This window comes from Gadus macrocephalus, chromosome 19, assembly GCF_031168955.1.
Source record: "Gadus macrocephalus chromosome 19, ASM3116895v1".
Lineage (NCBI taxonomy): Eukaryota > Metazoa > Chordata > Actinopteri > Gadiformes > Gadidae > Gadus > Gadus macrocephalus.
In genome coordinates, this window is record NC_082400.1 from 12,210,844 (window position 1) to 12,227,725 (window position 16,882).

General features: G+C 46.8%; 1 protein-coding gene across 1 annotated transcript; it reads right to left on the reverse strand.

Annotated features, from left to right (window-relative positions):
• Nucleotides 1-4,096: 4,096 nt before the first annotated feature.
• Nucleotides 4,097-15,993, reverse strand: tcp11l2 (t-complex 11, testis-specific-like 2). The gene is made up of 10 exons (XM_060038763.1): nt 15,854-15,993; nt 11,825-12,016; nt 11,232-11,364; nt 10,616-10,736; nt 9,896-10,119; nt 9,455-9,591; nt 9,084-9,268; nt 7,152-7,333; nt 6,178-6,350; nt 4,097-5,552 (listed from the first exon to the last, which is right to left on the reverse strand). Exons 2-10 carry the CDS (start codon nt 11,994-11,996, stop codon nt 5,260-5,262), a joined length of 1,620 nt encoding a protein of 539 aa, XP_059894746.1. The 5' UTR covers nt 11,997-12,016; nt 15,854-15,993; the 3' UTR covers nt 4,097-5,259.
• Nucleotides 15,994-16,882: the final 889 nt, after the last annotated feature.

Genomic DNA, 16,882 nt, shown 5'->3' on the forward strand with positions numbered 1-16,882 from the left:
GGGACTGCAGTCTGCAGCCCCCCCCCGTAGGGCTGGAGGACACCTTCTGTTGTCCCATCAGGTTAATGTATGAGGGGGGTGGGTGGGGGTGGGGGGGTTGTCAGGTCTTCTTTTTGGGGTTCTGATTGGCTGTTGATGATCGCCTCCCCGGTCATTCTGGGGACACGGTTTACTTGGTTCAACAACAACAACAACAACAGATTCATCTTTCTCTGTATCTGTATTCCTAGTGGAGTCTCCATCTCCTCTACTGAGCTCTCCTCTCGCCGCGGCTCAGACACCATCTCTGGGGATCAGCCCATGAGCTCCTCTAAACACAGAGGTAGAGGTGGGATGGGGGGGGGGGGGGGGGGGTAGGCAGGGGGGGGGGGGGGGGTCATTAAAGAGGAGCTTTCAGACAATCTAATGTCTCTGATGCTCCAGTCCTGAGTACGGCCGTTAAGAGAGGCGGACTGGGAACGACCTCACAGAGCTCCACGCCGGGCGAGATTACGGGCAGAATGATGGGAACTGTGGACGCTTTTACCCAGGCGATTCAGTGTGTGTGTGTGTGTGTGTGTGTGTGTCTGTGTGTGTGTCTGTCTGTGTGTGTTTCTTTCTCTCTGTGTGTGCGTGTGTCTTCCTCTCAGTCTCTGTGTATTCATCTTTCTCTCAGTCTCTGTAGATGTATATTTCGCTCAGCCTGTGTGTGTGTGTGTGCGTGTGTGTGTGTTCTGTGTGTGTTTGACTCTATGTGTGTGTGTGTGTGTGTGGTGACCTATGACCCGCGGTTTAAATGCGTCGGTAGGACGAGGGGACCGAGGGGGAAGGGTCGGTGTGTAACCTACAGGCAGGTGGAGGTTAAGCGGTTGGGGTCACCTCAGTGTGGTGGGGGGAGGAGAGTTAGGGGTGCAGGGAACGGGGTCCCCTAGAGGCTGATGGAGGGATGGGAGTAGGTGGGCTGATGGGGACCCCCCGACCCCCCACTCGTTGTGATGAAGACTGGGGTAACCCTCTAACCCTCTAATCTTCATCACCACTTGTGGGGGGTCATAACCCCCCAGTAACTCTGAACCCCCATTAGTGGTGATGAAGACTGTGGTAACCCAGGGTTACGCTGTCGGCCCAACTTTGTGGATGAAATGATCCGTTAGTTTGAGGCTCTGTGGTGGGAGATGTTTCACTCAACAAGAGAAAGCTGTCTTTGGCGCTACACATATTTACCGCACACAAACACACACCCACACACAGCAGAATAAAAACGAACCCTATTCCTTCAGCATTAGCAGCAGTGAGAAGTGCCACAGCTATTGCACGTACTTTCCCCGCGAATCATACATCATACACAATAACATGTTGTTCCAGAGTACGAGAAACAAGTCCAGCGCAATCTTCGATCGTTTTTCATTTGGAATGCAACCGAGCAGAAAGAATGATGGCTTTCATTTCCTGGGGCTCCGACTCCCCTCTCCATACTGGTGTTTTAACGAGTGGCTTCTAAGTGCTTTTTTCTCGACAGTGTTACGCATAATGGCATCGGAGTAGCAATCACGGCAATTCAGCCGCAGCCAGAGGTAGACTGTATCGGCCGTCTGGGAGTCCCAGCGGCAGAGATGACAAACCGGCACACACTGGAGGCAGAACACGCTTCATATGCACACATCGGAACACACACGTATTTGCACGTCCATCTGCACCCTCAGGAGCGAGACGGAAACCAGCAGGCCGGGTGTGGGTGGTGGTCAGCAGACACGGTGTGGGTGCTGGTCAGCTCCTCACATTAGTTCTGTGGTTGTTTGAACGTTGTCTGCTTGATATATTCGTTAGTTAATTAGTCAATTACTCCCACGTCCTCCTGGTACGATGATATGAAAGGCCTTATGATAAAAAAAAAAGGAGGGAAGGATATTTGCCCAAACTCCAAAGAAATTATTATGGAAAGGAGTAACGGTGAAGATCACTGAAGGCTCCTGGCTGGGAGATGTCCTCTGAGTTCACCCAGAGAGGCTCTTTTCTTCAGTGAGAAAACAAGGTTTATATTGACCATTTGAAGCATAACAAAAAGATCAGCTCTCGAAGCAAAGCGATCCAGAGGCTGGCGGCGTTTCAGTGTGATGTATGCGGGGGGGGGGGGGACGACGACATCGAGAAGGAGGGGCCGTGGGCAGGGAGAGAGTCCTTCTCCGTCTGCCCGTGTTCCTTCTAATGGGGACGTACCAGGAGGTGAACTGAGGTAAAGTGTTTATAGGAGGTTGGGGAGGGGAAACCGTTTAAAACGAGTCAGTAGAGGTGAAGCATTTAGAAAGAGGTGAGGGGAAGGTGACGTAGGAGGGCTTCAGACAGAGCTGTTACCCCTGGACGGGGAACAGAGAAGGTGGATGAGCTGGTGATGATGGAGTGGGGACGTGAAGAACACACAACCACGCACGCACGCACGCACACGCGCACACACACACACACACACACACACACACACACACACACACACACACACACACACACACACACACACACACACACACACACACACACACACACACACACACACACACACACTCTCCTGGAGAGCCATGCAAAGCCTCTGATGAAGAAGACCCAAGAGTGACCTCAGACTCTCAGACATGCAAAGTCTGAGAGTGTTGGCGTCTGAGGAATAGAGCATCTGAGAATGTTGTGTGCTGCGAGCACCACAAGGCCAGCGCCTGCATCTCACACAAGCGTCTGCATCTCCCGAAAGCGCAGCACTTACAAGCTACTGTGTAGTTGGCAGTATTCTTTGCAGTGTGTTTCAGTGCAACTTTTCTGCCGAATGGGTCAGACGAGAGGCAACGGAGTGGTCGGATAGTTGGCCGCTGGATTGAGTCTTGGCGTTGTGTCGGCCCCTTTACACCGCGGCTCTAACCAGGTCAGTGCCAGGCCGATGGAACATCACCGCGCGACACCATTCTCCCTGAAATGGTTTAATATTCAACACCCCCCTGCCTTAGACTCACATTCTAATTCATGGCATAAATATGAATATCAATCCTACATTACTAAAGAGTGAATTGAAATGCGTTGCTTAGTTTGGCCAGACATGTGGAGTATAGGAGTTATTTTTCTTCCACGGTGGAATCAGCATTCCTGTCCACCGGGATGTAGACCGGCTCTGTCACTTTAATGTATTCCACTTTATTGTTTGTTATTCGGATCCAGCGGTGTTGTTTGATGTGGTGATGGTCTCCCCTCTGAGGGGTCTAAAGGGGTCATGATTTTATGTTGCACCGCCAAAGTTATGGTTTTTATCACCAGATTCAGTTGGGGGTTGGGTGGGACAGAGATAAGATCATTTATTCAGCGAGGACCAGGAGTCTGTTTTGGAGGACTAGATGGCTTTTCTGTCAGATTATGAAACCAAAAACACCTTCGTGGCGACTCTGCGGATTGAAGAAGCAACACTGCCACCTGCTGGACGAGATGAAAAGCTTCACAAAGGAGAGTCACTGAAGCGGCCTGACCTGACCTGTGGCTCACTAGCTGCCTGACTGACTCAGACCCTCACACACAGTGCCCAATGAGGTCCTACCGCTGCATAATTAGAAATCGGAAACTGATAAAATAAAGATTTTTCAGGTTGCCCAGTGATACTAAACGTTACCTTGCCACAACCGTATCACACAGTATCCATCCTCCATGGTGATGCCCTAGAACCTACTCATCTCTCATTGAGGCTGAGCTCTGGTGAACCAGAAGGAGAGGCTGAGCAATAGATATGCCTTTATAGAACGGACACACACACACAGAGAGACAAACACACAGACAGACACACACACACAGACACACACACCCCCGCCTCCCCTGGGACCAGTTCCCTGTTATCTGATCATAACAACCCAAACAGATCTCAGTACCACACTGCTTAGAACCCATCTGGCGTATAGGATGGACTTAGTTAGGCAGTTCAACCTGATATGTTAACGGTGGAAGGTTATCAGGGCTATCTCACATATCAATTCCAATGGCCTTTACTTTGAAACTGTAATGAACAGATTTTACAGTTTGGCAATCTTTTTCTTTTTGAACAACGCACAATATTCCAACGTCAATCTTCAGTTGATATGTAAACTCATAACCCATCCAAGTTTTTCCCATTACATTTTATTATATTAATATAATATTACAGAAAGAAGGGTCATCGACAAAATATCTTCTCCTCACCAAACGCTGATCCCCTGGTCCAGGATGAGTTTGGACGGCAAAACGTTCTGTTGGTCATCAGCACCTTCGTCATCTTCCTCATCGGAGCAGATGGACGGCGTTCAGCAAGACACATGCAGAAACGAGCGATGTCACCATGACGACCATTACCAGCCGTCACTCAAACGTAATAATAACACAAACAAAAACAACCAATACAAATCTCTCCCATCGTTACAATGATAGTAAGTAAACAGGATAAATGCTTGACGGAATTAACTAGCACGAGTAGGGTAACATAAACCATATACATCGTACTGACTAACGAACAAACGTATAATGCAAACATCTTTCCTGAAAAGGAGTCAGAAGTTTGTCCTCCATTAGTCTGACGGATAAAAATGACACATTTTAATTTTTAACAACAAGTTAATCAAGTTACCAGAAGGATTTCAGCCATCTCTTTAAGGTCAACACTCGTAGAACAGATCCTAGTATTCTGGCTTTTTAAATGTATCTGTGTAGAAAAAAATACTAGCACGTTGTATAATCCATAACATCAATCTGAAATGTTACATCTTCTCGTTAAGGTGAACATTAAAGTTGTTCTCTGATCTAAAGTATTATAGTAACAGCGTTTCCACTTGTTTCCTGCTCCTTTAGATTCCTCCAACACAACACTTTATCCGACAACTCTTTATGGCCTCCTTTTAATAATCCACTTTATGAAAAGGAGGCCACCTCCCTTTATCCAAACATCGATTCACAAAGTTAAATCTCCACATGGAAAGTCCTATTGGTTGTGATTTATAACACAAACCAGGAAAGAGAGGGCAGGACAAAGCGGATGCTGACCCCTGACCTCTGACCTGTGCCTCTTTATTTCCCTGACTCCTCTCCCCCACACAGCAGTCGCCAGGCGTTCTCCTGTAAAACCGAAAGTATGAAAAACGGCAACACCTAGAGGCGGTAGGGGGGTACTGCAGGCACAGGTGCAGTAAAATCGTCCCTGGCTAATTTATATTATAGCGAGAGCCAAAGTCTGTGGTGGAGGGTGGCGGGGGACGGGGGACGGGTGGACGGGGTACGGCGGAGGTGAACTGGTTAACTGGGGCTGGCGGCGGTCTGGGAGGGGGTCTCCTTAGTGGGAGCAGCCACAGTGGGCGGTGCCGCGGAGGGGGGCTGCGGCGGCACGTCGTCAAACATCAGCTTCTTCAGGACCCGGGAGTAGAAGGGGCCGTAGACCCGGCGGTTGAAGTCCACCAGCGCCATGAAGCGGCCGGCCAGAGAGGCCAGCTCGGGCCGCACGGGGGTGAGACCGGCCGGGACCGTGGCCAGACACGACCGGGGCGCCGGCGCCGAGAGGAGGGACAGGAAGTACTGCCGCACGCGCTCCTCTGCAGGGGAGGGGGAGGGAGGGAGGGGAGGGAGAGAAGCTCTTAGAACACAAGCTGCTGAGGCCTTTGGGAAGGTCTTGTGGCAAGCTGGTTTGGTCTTTAATCGAGACCGCATAGATCAGAGTAGTGGTTCTCACATGAGGGTTATTAGGAGTACTCTGGAGTACTTCCACCCTGAGAAAGTTTCAATTCTGAAAGCTAAATCATAGAAAATGAAAATCATAGAAAATCCTTGAAAAAATAAAGTGTTAGGGTTAATTTACTCTTGCCGCTTTTTTACAACGACAGTACCAGCTCAACTCGCCACGACTTAGCGCGGCACGACTTGGTTTGGTTCCAGGCATGTCTTGTTTCCTGGCCAGCAGCCAGTTTCAACACACAAATGACCGGATCAGGATCATCTCTTGGAACCTCGAACGAGGTGAGACTAAATAAGTACCAGGTACCAGGTACCACATTTTGCCGATGGAAACGCAAAAAAAGGCGGGCCGAGTCGAGGCGAGTTGAGCTGGTACAGTCGTTGAAAAAGGGGCATCTGAGTTGAAGCATCGAGCGTCTGTGTTTCTAGAAGAAGGGTCCTAGCCTAAACGTTCCGTCCTGGCTGAATCAAAGCTGGGTGTCTCACCGACGAGGCTGCGGATGGGGTTCCCCTCCTGGACCACGCTGAGGACCTGTCCGGTGAGGGTGGCCTGCAGGGCGGGGGACAGGGCCGGGTACCCCCGCTCCGTCAGCGAGCGGCTCAGCTCCACGCAGAGCTGGGCACTGACCCCCCGGAGGGCCTCCTCCAGGGCGAAGTCCCTATGATGGGGAGGGGGGGGGGGGGGGGGGGGGGTGGACGCGTCACACAGGGGTCTGATGTGTGTGTCTTCTAGGAGGGTCCTCTCTGGTGTTTGTGTGCTCGGCTACTGCTACTGCTCCCAACGGGACCATGTTCTTAAAGACGGTTATTTTTTTATTCATTATCGTAATTTGATGTGCGCTTTTTCTTTTCAATGCTTGTTATGCTGTCTGTGTCATTAGAAGCCTGTTGACAACTTCAGACCAACATGGAGTATGAATACAGGTTTGAGCCTGACAGCATGTCTGCATGTGTGGACATCCCAGCTATCCCAGGTCACAGCAGTAGCAGCACCAGCTGCCTCAGCCTCCTACCACCACAGACCATCTACATCCAACTCTGACGTCAACCATCTGTCTGGGTTTTGCTGTTGCTGCTGAACATAGTCAAGAGTCGTAAAGAGAGAGCAGAAAGGGAGACAGAGGGCAGGAGTTTAAAGATAAACAACCAAAAATACATCTCCTGCTCCCAGATACTGCACACTCCCTCCCTATTTCTCTCTGCCAATGAGATGGTTGCATTCCTGATTGGTCAGAAACTTGCCGGGGGCGGTCCAGAATCTAAACGTCTCATACACAGGGAGTTCAAAAGGGAAACAGATTTTCTCACTTAGCATTTCACTCACTGATGTCTGCAGATGGCTATGCCACTTCTAACAAACTACACTCTTATAACATCTCCTAAATTATACCTACAAGACCTTTAAGTGTTGCGAATGAATGCATGAATGAGTGAATGAAGAAATGAATGCATGTACTAACGGGCTGTGCATCCCCTCCAGCAGGACGCAAGTCATTCTCTTGAGTCTCTCGGCCAATGAGGGGAGGCCCTGTATTGCTCCGCCCATGGCACTGTAGACGATGAGCAGCACCTGGGCCACCACCTCCAGCTGATGTAGCTCCTTCTGGATGGCCAGCAGCCGGCCCTCATCCGTCATCAGGGTCTGGGGAGGAGGGGGGGCGTTAGGAAGGAGCTTACACCAGAACAGTACATCGTTATGTAAATGTACTGCATTCATACCACCCATTTCTAACCAGTGGCCACTCAAAGCGCTGATCAATATTGCCTAACATTCACCCATTCATGCACACACCGACGGCGGTGTCAACCACGCAAAAAGACAGCAAGCTCGTCAGGAGCAGTCAGGGTGACCTCGGCACTCAGCCAGGAGCCGGGGATCGAACTAGCAACCTTCCGGTTATCAGCCAACCCGCTCTACCTCCTGGGCAACATGCCACCCGTTAGGGTGTTTGACTCCAAGCCTAAACGTTCTGGTTTCCGACCCCACTGCCTGCTGTCTATCGACAGGCCTCTCTGAGCAATATGCCCTAACACCATCCTCTTGTGGATACAAAGCGTCTAATGGCTCAAATTAAATATCAATTATATACATAACACGACACACATTTAGATGGTGCCACAGACGTATGGTTTGGTGGTCAGCCATTAACCTTTAGTCATCTAGCAGAGCCTTTACCAATGCGCCGTTCAGAACAGTTAAAGCTTACATTCCCACTTGGGGCAGCTATAGAAGACGATTGTCCACGTCTGAGTTACTAAAGATCCACCGAACAGATATCATAGTAGCTAAAGCAATCAGGACTTATTGTAATTATGAAATGGTTCTTTAGTTCAGACGCATAATCGTAACAAACGACAGAAATCTGAACAAATTATTGAAGAAACCGAATCGTATTTACAGCCGTTAATTTGCAGCCTTTTCCATGAGAAGAAAATGATGGATTCAACCTCCAAATGATCTGTGTGTTTAATAGATTAAATGATCTGTTATTATGCTTCCCTTTTAGAGTGTAAAGTAGTTTGGCTGATGCTGGGGGTTATGGGGAAGACTTTGAGTCTTGGTTGTTTGTTTCCCTGAACGATAACTAAAAGTCTCTCACTTTGAAGAGACAAAATGGCCTCCAAAACAAAACGGATGTAGCAGTGATAAAAGGTCGGTCTGTGTTTTTTTACCACTATTGATCCCATCATTCACTACTTTTTGTGTAGATACATCAGAAAAACGTTGACTATACAAAAACACGCCATGATGAAGCAAACAATAACAGGCGAGTCTCAGTCTCTTTGAGAGCGTTGGTGACAGAGGATACCTCGTCTCTCCGTATGGTGGGGGTTACCCAGGCAACCACCACTGTAAACACTAGCACTACTTGGAAGAAGGCGAACGGTGCAGGAAACCGGTTTCCCCATCGAGGGAATTGCAGTGTTCCATGATCTTTTACCCGATCCTGGAAGGTTTACCCAGCTGCCCCCCCCCCCCCCCCCCCCCCCCAGTTACCTCCAATTGTCCGGGTTCAGTCTTGCTGGGGAGATTTAAGAGAGGCCTATTTCCTCCACTTTTTGCCTTTTAGTAAAATCTTTTTCCAAATGTAACTAAATCATTAGTTTATTTACATATAAATATGCATCATCTTATTTTTACAATGGTTGAACAGGTTTCAGCTTTAGCTAAAGCCATAATACCAATGAGTTTGTATTGGTATTCAGATCTTTAACACCCTCCCTAAACATTCCACGCATCTAGTTCTACGATCATACTATTGACACTGCTCCCGCACTCTCATTCGGTCTCTTCTCTCCGTGTCTCTGAAGTCCCTGCGGGCTGGGTTGGACCTCATTGTTACATTAAGGTGAAGACTAAAGGTCTGTCTTGGGTTGAACCCCGGACCCACCTCTGGGAACAGGGTGGCGGGGTCCCATGAGAGGATGCGGAGGAAGGCCGTGTCCATGACCAGGAAGGGTCCAGGCAGTGCTCTCTGGCCCTTCCCCGGTCCGGAGCTCTGGCCGGGGGGGCTCATGACCCCCAGCAGCTCCTCCAGGGCCCCCCTGATCCAGGAGGTGGTGTGGTCCAGGGCACCTGAAAGGAGGTCCTCACATGAAGTTATTCAGATAGGAGCCGTTCCTGAGCAGGTCGGATCTAGAGGCCTGCGGGTGGACTGGGGAGATCAGGGAATCGAACCGGGAACCTCGGACTGGGAGTCCAGCACCCTAACGACTCTGTCCTGTTTGTTCACTGCCGGATTGGAATGGTTTCTTAACTCACTGGGCGTTTTCTCCAGAATACTCTGGAACTTTGCCCTCTCATACTCCACGGACTGCCGCTGGAGCTCCGGCCTCAGGCCCTGGATGGTGAAGTTGACGACGTCCATCTTCATGAGGTCCAGCACTCGGAACATCTCCCTAGAGAGGGCAGAAGATCAGAGTCTCACGCCCTTCCTTTGAGGCGCATCAGTGAAGCCAAACGCGGTATGAGGCAGAGGAGGCGTTTAGAAATCGATTCACTTGTCACATTGCCCAGATCTATGATGATGTATGATCAACCGACTCACCAGTGGTAGGCTGTACCATCTGGCTGTGTCACAATAGGGCAGTTTGATGATCTTTCCAAATTAAGCCACCCATAAGCCATTTCATTGTAAATTTAGACTTGTGGTTCCTCTTAATCTGACTAGGTAGGACAAGTGAAGTAACATGAACCGCATACTTAAACAGAGTGACCACGTTGCCGCGGGCCTCCTGCAGCCCCTTCACTTCCTCGTCTCGGACCGGAGCGCACAATTTGCCCATGGTGGAGATGATGTAGGAGGCCAGGCCCTGGATGTCCACCGTGTCGCTGGCCGCCTGCTGGCCAATCAGCTCCATGTCCAGCACCTCCGAGATCTGGGTCCGCATCCGATTGGCCCCCGGGTTCAGGAAGGAGAGTAGAATCTGTTGCATTGTGGGATCATAATAACATTATGATATGGGGCAGGATGTTAGGCAACTTTAAACACAGAGTTACTCGCATGGTTATTTAAATAGATTAAAACAGCATGAATTTATGTTGATCCAATAGGGGGCAGTATTCATGTTTCAAAACAATCTTTCAAAACCAACAATTGAAATTGGCGTGTTCAAATAGGCTCCTGAACTGCAGTAAGAATACAGCTGTTTCCGCAGGGTACACAGTCATAGGGATGTGTGGGCTGCTCGTTTGATGCTGAAAGTGAGACACCGTCAATAAGGTGGTGTTGTTGACCAGATGTAGAAAGTGGTGCAATGGGGCGTAAGGGACATGTTCACTAGTTTGAGTTCCCTGCACACTCTGCGTTCATCCAGGGCCAAAGCAGAACTTTAATCTGGGGCAACCCACCAACACCGCAACTATAATGTTGTGTGGGTATTCCTGAACCTTCCTCATGAGGCCAAGTGAGAGCAGACTGACCTCCTTGATCTCCTCCAGCAGTTTGATGGCGTGCCCATATACGGGTGGCTGGGCGTCGAGCTCAGACGCCAGGACGTCCCAGTATGCCCGGTGGACCGTGTCTCTCACCAGCTTCTCCAGACTGGGAGAGGAGGACAAGGGATGTTGGAGACCCACAAACTTACATTTCCTCGCAATATTTTCTAAAATAAAGAGGCCACTCAGAGCACTTCCCAATATGGCCACATTCACCCATTCATGTAGCCTTGGTATCCCCGCCCATTCTTCCGGCGAATTGAGTTCGCCCTGCACAAGGGTCTGGAGAAGAGCAATACATTTATTTCTGCTTGCGATTGGCAAGCAGCCAATCGCGTTCAAGGCCCGTTGATCACGCCTCTTGTGCTGAAGAAAATGACGGCAGCTTCCCCAGACCAACGTGCAATCTACGATTGGCTTGGTCTGGGAATATCCAGGCTACCATTCATGCACACATTCACATACCAAAGGCGGAGTCAACCATGCAAGACGCCAGCCAGCTCTTCGGGGGCAGTTAGGGCGAGGTGTCTTGCTCAGCGACACCTCGGCACTCGTCGAGGTGGGGGGATCGAACAAGCAACCTTCCGGCCGCCACGTTTACCTGTTCTGGGCCAGCTTCGGAGGCTCCACGTGGAAGTCCCGGTTGACGATGATCTCGTGGGCCAGGGTGAGGTTGGAGAGGTCCTTGCCTGATGACATCATGTCATCCAGGGTGATGTGCTTGGGGGGGCTGGCTGTCGTGACACCAAGGATGGGTTAAAAAGATGACGTTAAGAAGAATTTTAACACCTCCCAGTGTAATTACAATTTGTATCAGTAGTCATAGTTGTATGGTTGTCAAAGCTGTAGCCCAAGCCAATCAATGTAATCAAGACTCACTTATTCAGAGTGTATGTTGTACGTCCTTGCATTTACAAATAGTACTTAGCATTTTGTGGCGTCTTATCCTTGCTAACATGAGAAGCCTGATTGTACCGACAGATATATTGTTGTTTGTCTTTCTTCTGACAAATTTACTTGTTGTTAGTCTTGAAACAACAATATATCACTGTCGGTACAGTAAGGATGTTCATAGAACCAAGTGCCAAGCACTAACACTCTTTAGGTTAACCCATTCCCTGTATACCGCAGAGATAGCTAGGATAAGATGCAACAACTCTCGTGCATACAGCTCATGCAGCGCCGTGATCTTACAGGAGGGAGAGCTGGTCTTGCTGGAGGAGTCGCTGGTGAAGCTCTCCCGGGAGCAGTCCGTGTCGCTGGCCGACGTGAGGCTGTGGCTGCGGCCCGGCGAGCCATCGTTCCGGCTAGACGGGTCCTCTGCGCTGACAGAGGAGGGGGAGGAGCACTCGTCGTTCAGAGGCATGGTGGGAGGGTGGGCTCGGGCTGGGGGGTCACAGGGGGGGGGGGGGGGGGGGGGTTCTGTTAGTATTTACATTGACATTGAGGGCATTTAGCCGACGCCTTTATCCAAAGCGACTTATAATAAGTACATTGGTCAGAAGAAGAGAACGATATATCGCCGTCGGTACATTAAGCATGTTCATAGAACCAAGTGCCAAGTACAAACAATCGCTAGGTTAACCCATTCCCCGTATACAACAAAGAGAGCTGCCTTAAATTATAGTAGGGTTGGGAGTTTATGCTGGAGTTATATCACCATATTCACTGGACCAACAGGAATAGAGAGACTTTCCACTTTCATTTCATACACAATTTCAGATGTATTTTTCTCCAGACTTTTTTTTACAGACTGTCATTAGAAATATGTGTGTGAATTGGGAAACAAATGCGCCGTTATTCCCCATTCATTCAGATAATCATCAGACTTTATAAACGTAATTAAAACTCTGGGCAGCATCAAAATGACTGGGTGTCATGGGTTTGGTTTTAAGAATCAAACCCATGACACACAGACCACCAGGCCTTTGGATCTACACCATAACAGCAGGACCACCAACGGCTCACAACAACCGGTGTGAGGAAACAGCTTTAGGCAGACGAGGCATTCATACGACATCACAACCGCCTCATGCCTACGATTGGCATTGCCTGGGGAGGATTTCAGGACAGAACACTTGAGTTCCTGGCACGCTGTTTGACGCTCTGTGCGAGACCACAGATAGTGTTGTTGTTAGCGCCCAGGGACTTGTGGGCTGGAGATAGAGCCGGCCTGCTGTCAGGTCCACAATTTTCCTCAAACCATGTCCCCTTAACAAAGCCTTGGAGCAGTTATGCCTTCGATGTCCGAACCCAGTGACCTGCCGTGAATTTGGAGCCATGGTTTCCTCAGACTGCTTTTATCCTACCAGGGTTTAATAAAACCTCATTGCCATTTAGTTTTTGATGAGTTTTTTAAGTGTTAAAAACGATACACTTACACGTCTTTCTCTGGGATGGCGGTGGCTGCTCTCAGAAGATCAGACGTGTTCTAACTTCATTAAAACATCTAAGTAAACACTTTATAATATCGATTTATTATCATACACTGGTCGACTAATCAGTGTTCTCTTATTCATACTTATACATTTATAAATGGCACTAATGGACCAGTTTAATATAAAACACCATTTTATACAATATATAAGTAGGGGGTCCCCGCTCCATCTCTCCATCAGTTTGGGGGTTCTTGGCCTGGAAAATGTTGAAGACCCCTGGTCTAGTGTACATGCTATGTTACTCAAGGAAAATCGTGCACACATGCCTATCCACTTAACATTGGGCCGGTTGCTAAATTCTACTAACTACTCACTAACTACACACAGATCTGGAAATCAACCCACCAATTTTTAACGTCAATTTGTATTTGTGGTCAGATTCATGATCTTTGATGGTTAGTGCCCTTCTTGCACACATTACCAAACCATTGCATTTTGTCCCACTGGTGTTGCCTCATCGCGCCGCACTATGCCTACATAACCATGGTTTGTAAACGATTAAGGGGTCTATGAACCCTATTGTGTTCAGTTGGAAGTTTCCAATGCAACCAATCACTTCTAAACTCTCAGGTAAACATATCCAAGTCTGCACAGCCTGGAATGAGAGGGAGGATTGATTCAAGGATTGGGGGACAAGAAGTTTAAGACAAGTTTGGTGAAGTCGTCAACGCTTAGTAGAGCATGGTGGTGGGGGTTCTTGGGGCTCCAGAGGGTTAGGTGAAGATCGATCTGATTATTTACTTGGTGGAACACAGTCTCTAGATAACGGATGTTGTGTCTCAAGGTCCACAGAGTTTGTGTAGTCGTCACTGAGCAGTTGCATTTCAAATGAGAATCAGATTTTCTTATTGACAAGTTTACGAGAACCTTTATGTCTCCATTCGTAGTACAAAGCGCTTTATTGTTATTGGACAACTATAAAAGTTGTCCAATTTGTCTACTTCCACTCGAACGTTTGAAAGTGATACTTTTCCACCTCTTACTTTAGCCAAGTCTAGAACCAACAAGGTCAATTTGAGGAAAACAAAACCCAAACTCTCAAGTCTTGTTGTCACGGTAACTGTTCTGTTTTACATCTCAAACCTGCAAGACTTTAACCGCCTCAAAGTGGATCCTACACTTACAGTGGAGGAAACATTGGGTTGGCACACAATTCTGTTTAACAAGACAACGACTTCACACACACTAGGACTACTAGGCAGACGTTGGGGCCCACCTGTGCTGTCTGACACAAAACCTGTTTCCATGGCAACGCGGCCCTCATAGCCGCAACAAACCGTCAAGAGATCCTGTTACATAAAAGAGCCTTTCACTCTCCCTGACACTACACCTGCACATGGACCACATTAAGACTCCGATTTTAGTTCAATAACACCGTTAAAATGCATTTAGTTATGAGGCTGTGATGCAACCACGTTCTGATAAAAGCACTACTCAAAACTAGGTCATCTCGTGTCTCAGTCAGACACAGCTGAGCAGGCCAGCAGTGAAGCTATTAGTCTAATTAATACCATATAATAAGCCTCCTATAACCTTAAGAGACCTTAACCCTAACATAAGGGTCTACCTCCTCTGTCATAGTATCTCCACACCGTCACAAGCTATTCTTATCCACTGGGACCGGCATAAGACTTTGGGTGTTCCTGCGGTCAGCAATCTGCGGTGCGAGATGCCAGCCCACTGGGACGCTATCTTTAAAGCCTGGGTTAAAGATAGTGATGCACCGAGTCAGGGGGTCGGGGGGGACTGAGGGACTCTTCCCTTGTATTGAACAAGTACCCTACCCCCCTCTGTCTCTGTCTGTCTCACACACATACATGTGTGTGTGTGTGTGTGTGTGTGTGTGTGTGTGTGTGTGTGTGTGTGTGTGTGTGTGTGTGTTTTTTGTGTGTGTCAGACAGACAGGCACACACATCCTTACAACAATCCTGACAATCAATAATCTGTCATATATATATTAGCATTATATATATATATATATTATAATTATTCCAACTCATTTTCAATATCAGGGCCATTAGTAATGTTAAATGCATTCTGCCTTGGTGAGCTTGCAGCAGTTGGAATAATTATAATACATATATATTTCTTAGTTGGATTGCCGCATAAGAAACCATTAATTTTCCACTGCATCATATGCAGACTGCATGTGATCGTGTATCTATTCAGCCCATCCATCCATAGAGGTTAGGTTAACTCAATGAGGGGGCGGGACCAAACTACGAATAAATTCCCCATTGGCTTAAGCCATCCGTCCTTCCCCCTGATGCGGGATCTCGTTGGTGCACGAGCACGTCCCTCATAAGAACACGTGACGCTCAGCAGCAGAATCAAAACAAGAGCTCTCGTGTCAAAGCAACGAACGATAAACACTCGAACAAAGACGAGCAGAGCCGAGTCCTGCACGATGAGACCAACAACACATCTATTAATGTAAACATACACACATCTATAAATGTAACACAACAACTCCACTGCTAGGACCTGCAGGCTCGGTGATACGTTTAATTGGGTGAATGTTGTAATGTCATGTCTTCATGTGCAGTGCACAGCAGTCATGTAACACATTCCATTTTCAAACAAAACAGATTATTTTCAAATAAAATGCAGGAAAATCGGTGTCAATATCAACATTTCAAGTCGAGAGGCTTTCGAGGTCATTACCGCACAACAACACAGATCTGGTTTTACTAGAAAACTACCAGGAAGTTGCCGCAGAACCCTACAAAGTGACGATTATAAATATAGAATGGTGACATTATATATGAACAAAACAGCCTCGTACCTTACTAAGGTCTCCGTTAAGGGAGACTTAATCCAACGCGTTGGATTAAGTCCGGACGGTCTGCTGTGTTCCTTGTCGTTTAAAGGTCCTCGCTTCTCCAGCTGGCCTCTAAGTACGAGGACGAACCATTTGTCCAGTAGGGGAGCGACTTTGAGCTGTACGTCATGTTATAACGAATAACATCGAATTATAAGGGGAATATTCTTACAATATGTCATGAATCACTACATAATAAACAACACGTCAACATTTTAATGATAAACACGTTGACATGAGTCGGACCAAAAGTTGTCTTAATAATATATGTCCCCTCGTGTAATGTGGTACGTTCCCGCTCTACTTCACATGGCTCAGGGACTTGTTTACGGATATGACCTCAGGTATAATAATACCCCCGTTTTTATTAGTTGAAAAAATATATATTTATGTCAATATATGTCAAAATATATGTCTATATATATATATATATATATATATATATATATATATATATATATATATGTCTATATATATATATATATATATATATCTATATATAATATATATATGTCTATATATATATATATATATATATATATATATATGTCTATATATATATATATATATGTCTATATATATATATATATATATATGTCTATATATATATATATATGTCTATATATATATATATATATATGTCTATATATATATATATGTCTATATATATATATATATATGTCTATATATATATATGTCTATATATATATATGTCTATATATATATATATATATATATATATATATATATATATATATATATATATATATATATATATATATATATATATATATATATATATATATATATATATATATATATATATATATATATATATATATATATATATATATATATCCCGCCCTGTCCGCCTCCCCCAGGGGACGTTATTATGTAAAGAATATAGCTACACAGTATATAGTATATTAGCGATGCCCCATCACTATAATACTATAAACCCACCATGCAAATATATTATTATATTTGTTTGAT

What these genes read in the sequence shown, in the direction of transcription:
- tcp11l2 (XM_060038763.1), bottom strand. Translation starts at nt 11,996, where the DNA reads ATGCCTCTGAACGACGAGTGCTCCTCCCCCTCCTCTGTCAGCGCAGAG. An exon ending in CCGAAGCTGGCCCAGAACAG is followed by an intron (nt 10,737 to 11,231) that starts GTAAACGTGGCG and finishes CTCCTCTCCCAG; the next exon opens with TCTGGAGAAGCTGGTGAGAG. An exon ending in CTGGAGGGGATGCACAGCCC is followed by an intron (nt 6,351 to 7,151) that starts GTTAGTACATGC and finishes TCCCCATCATAG; the next exon opens with GGACTTCGCCCTGGAGGAGG.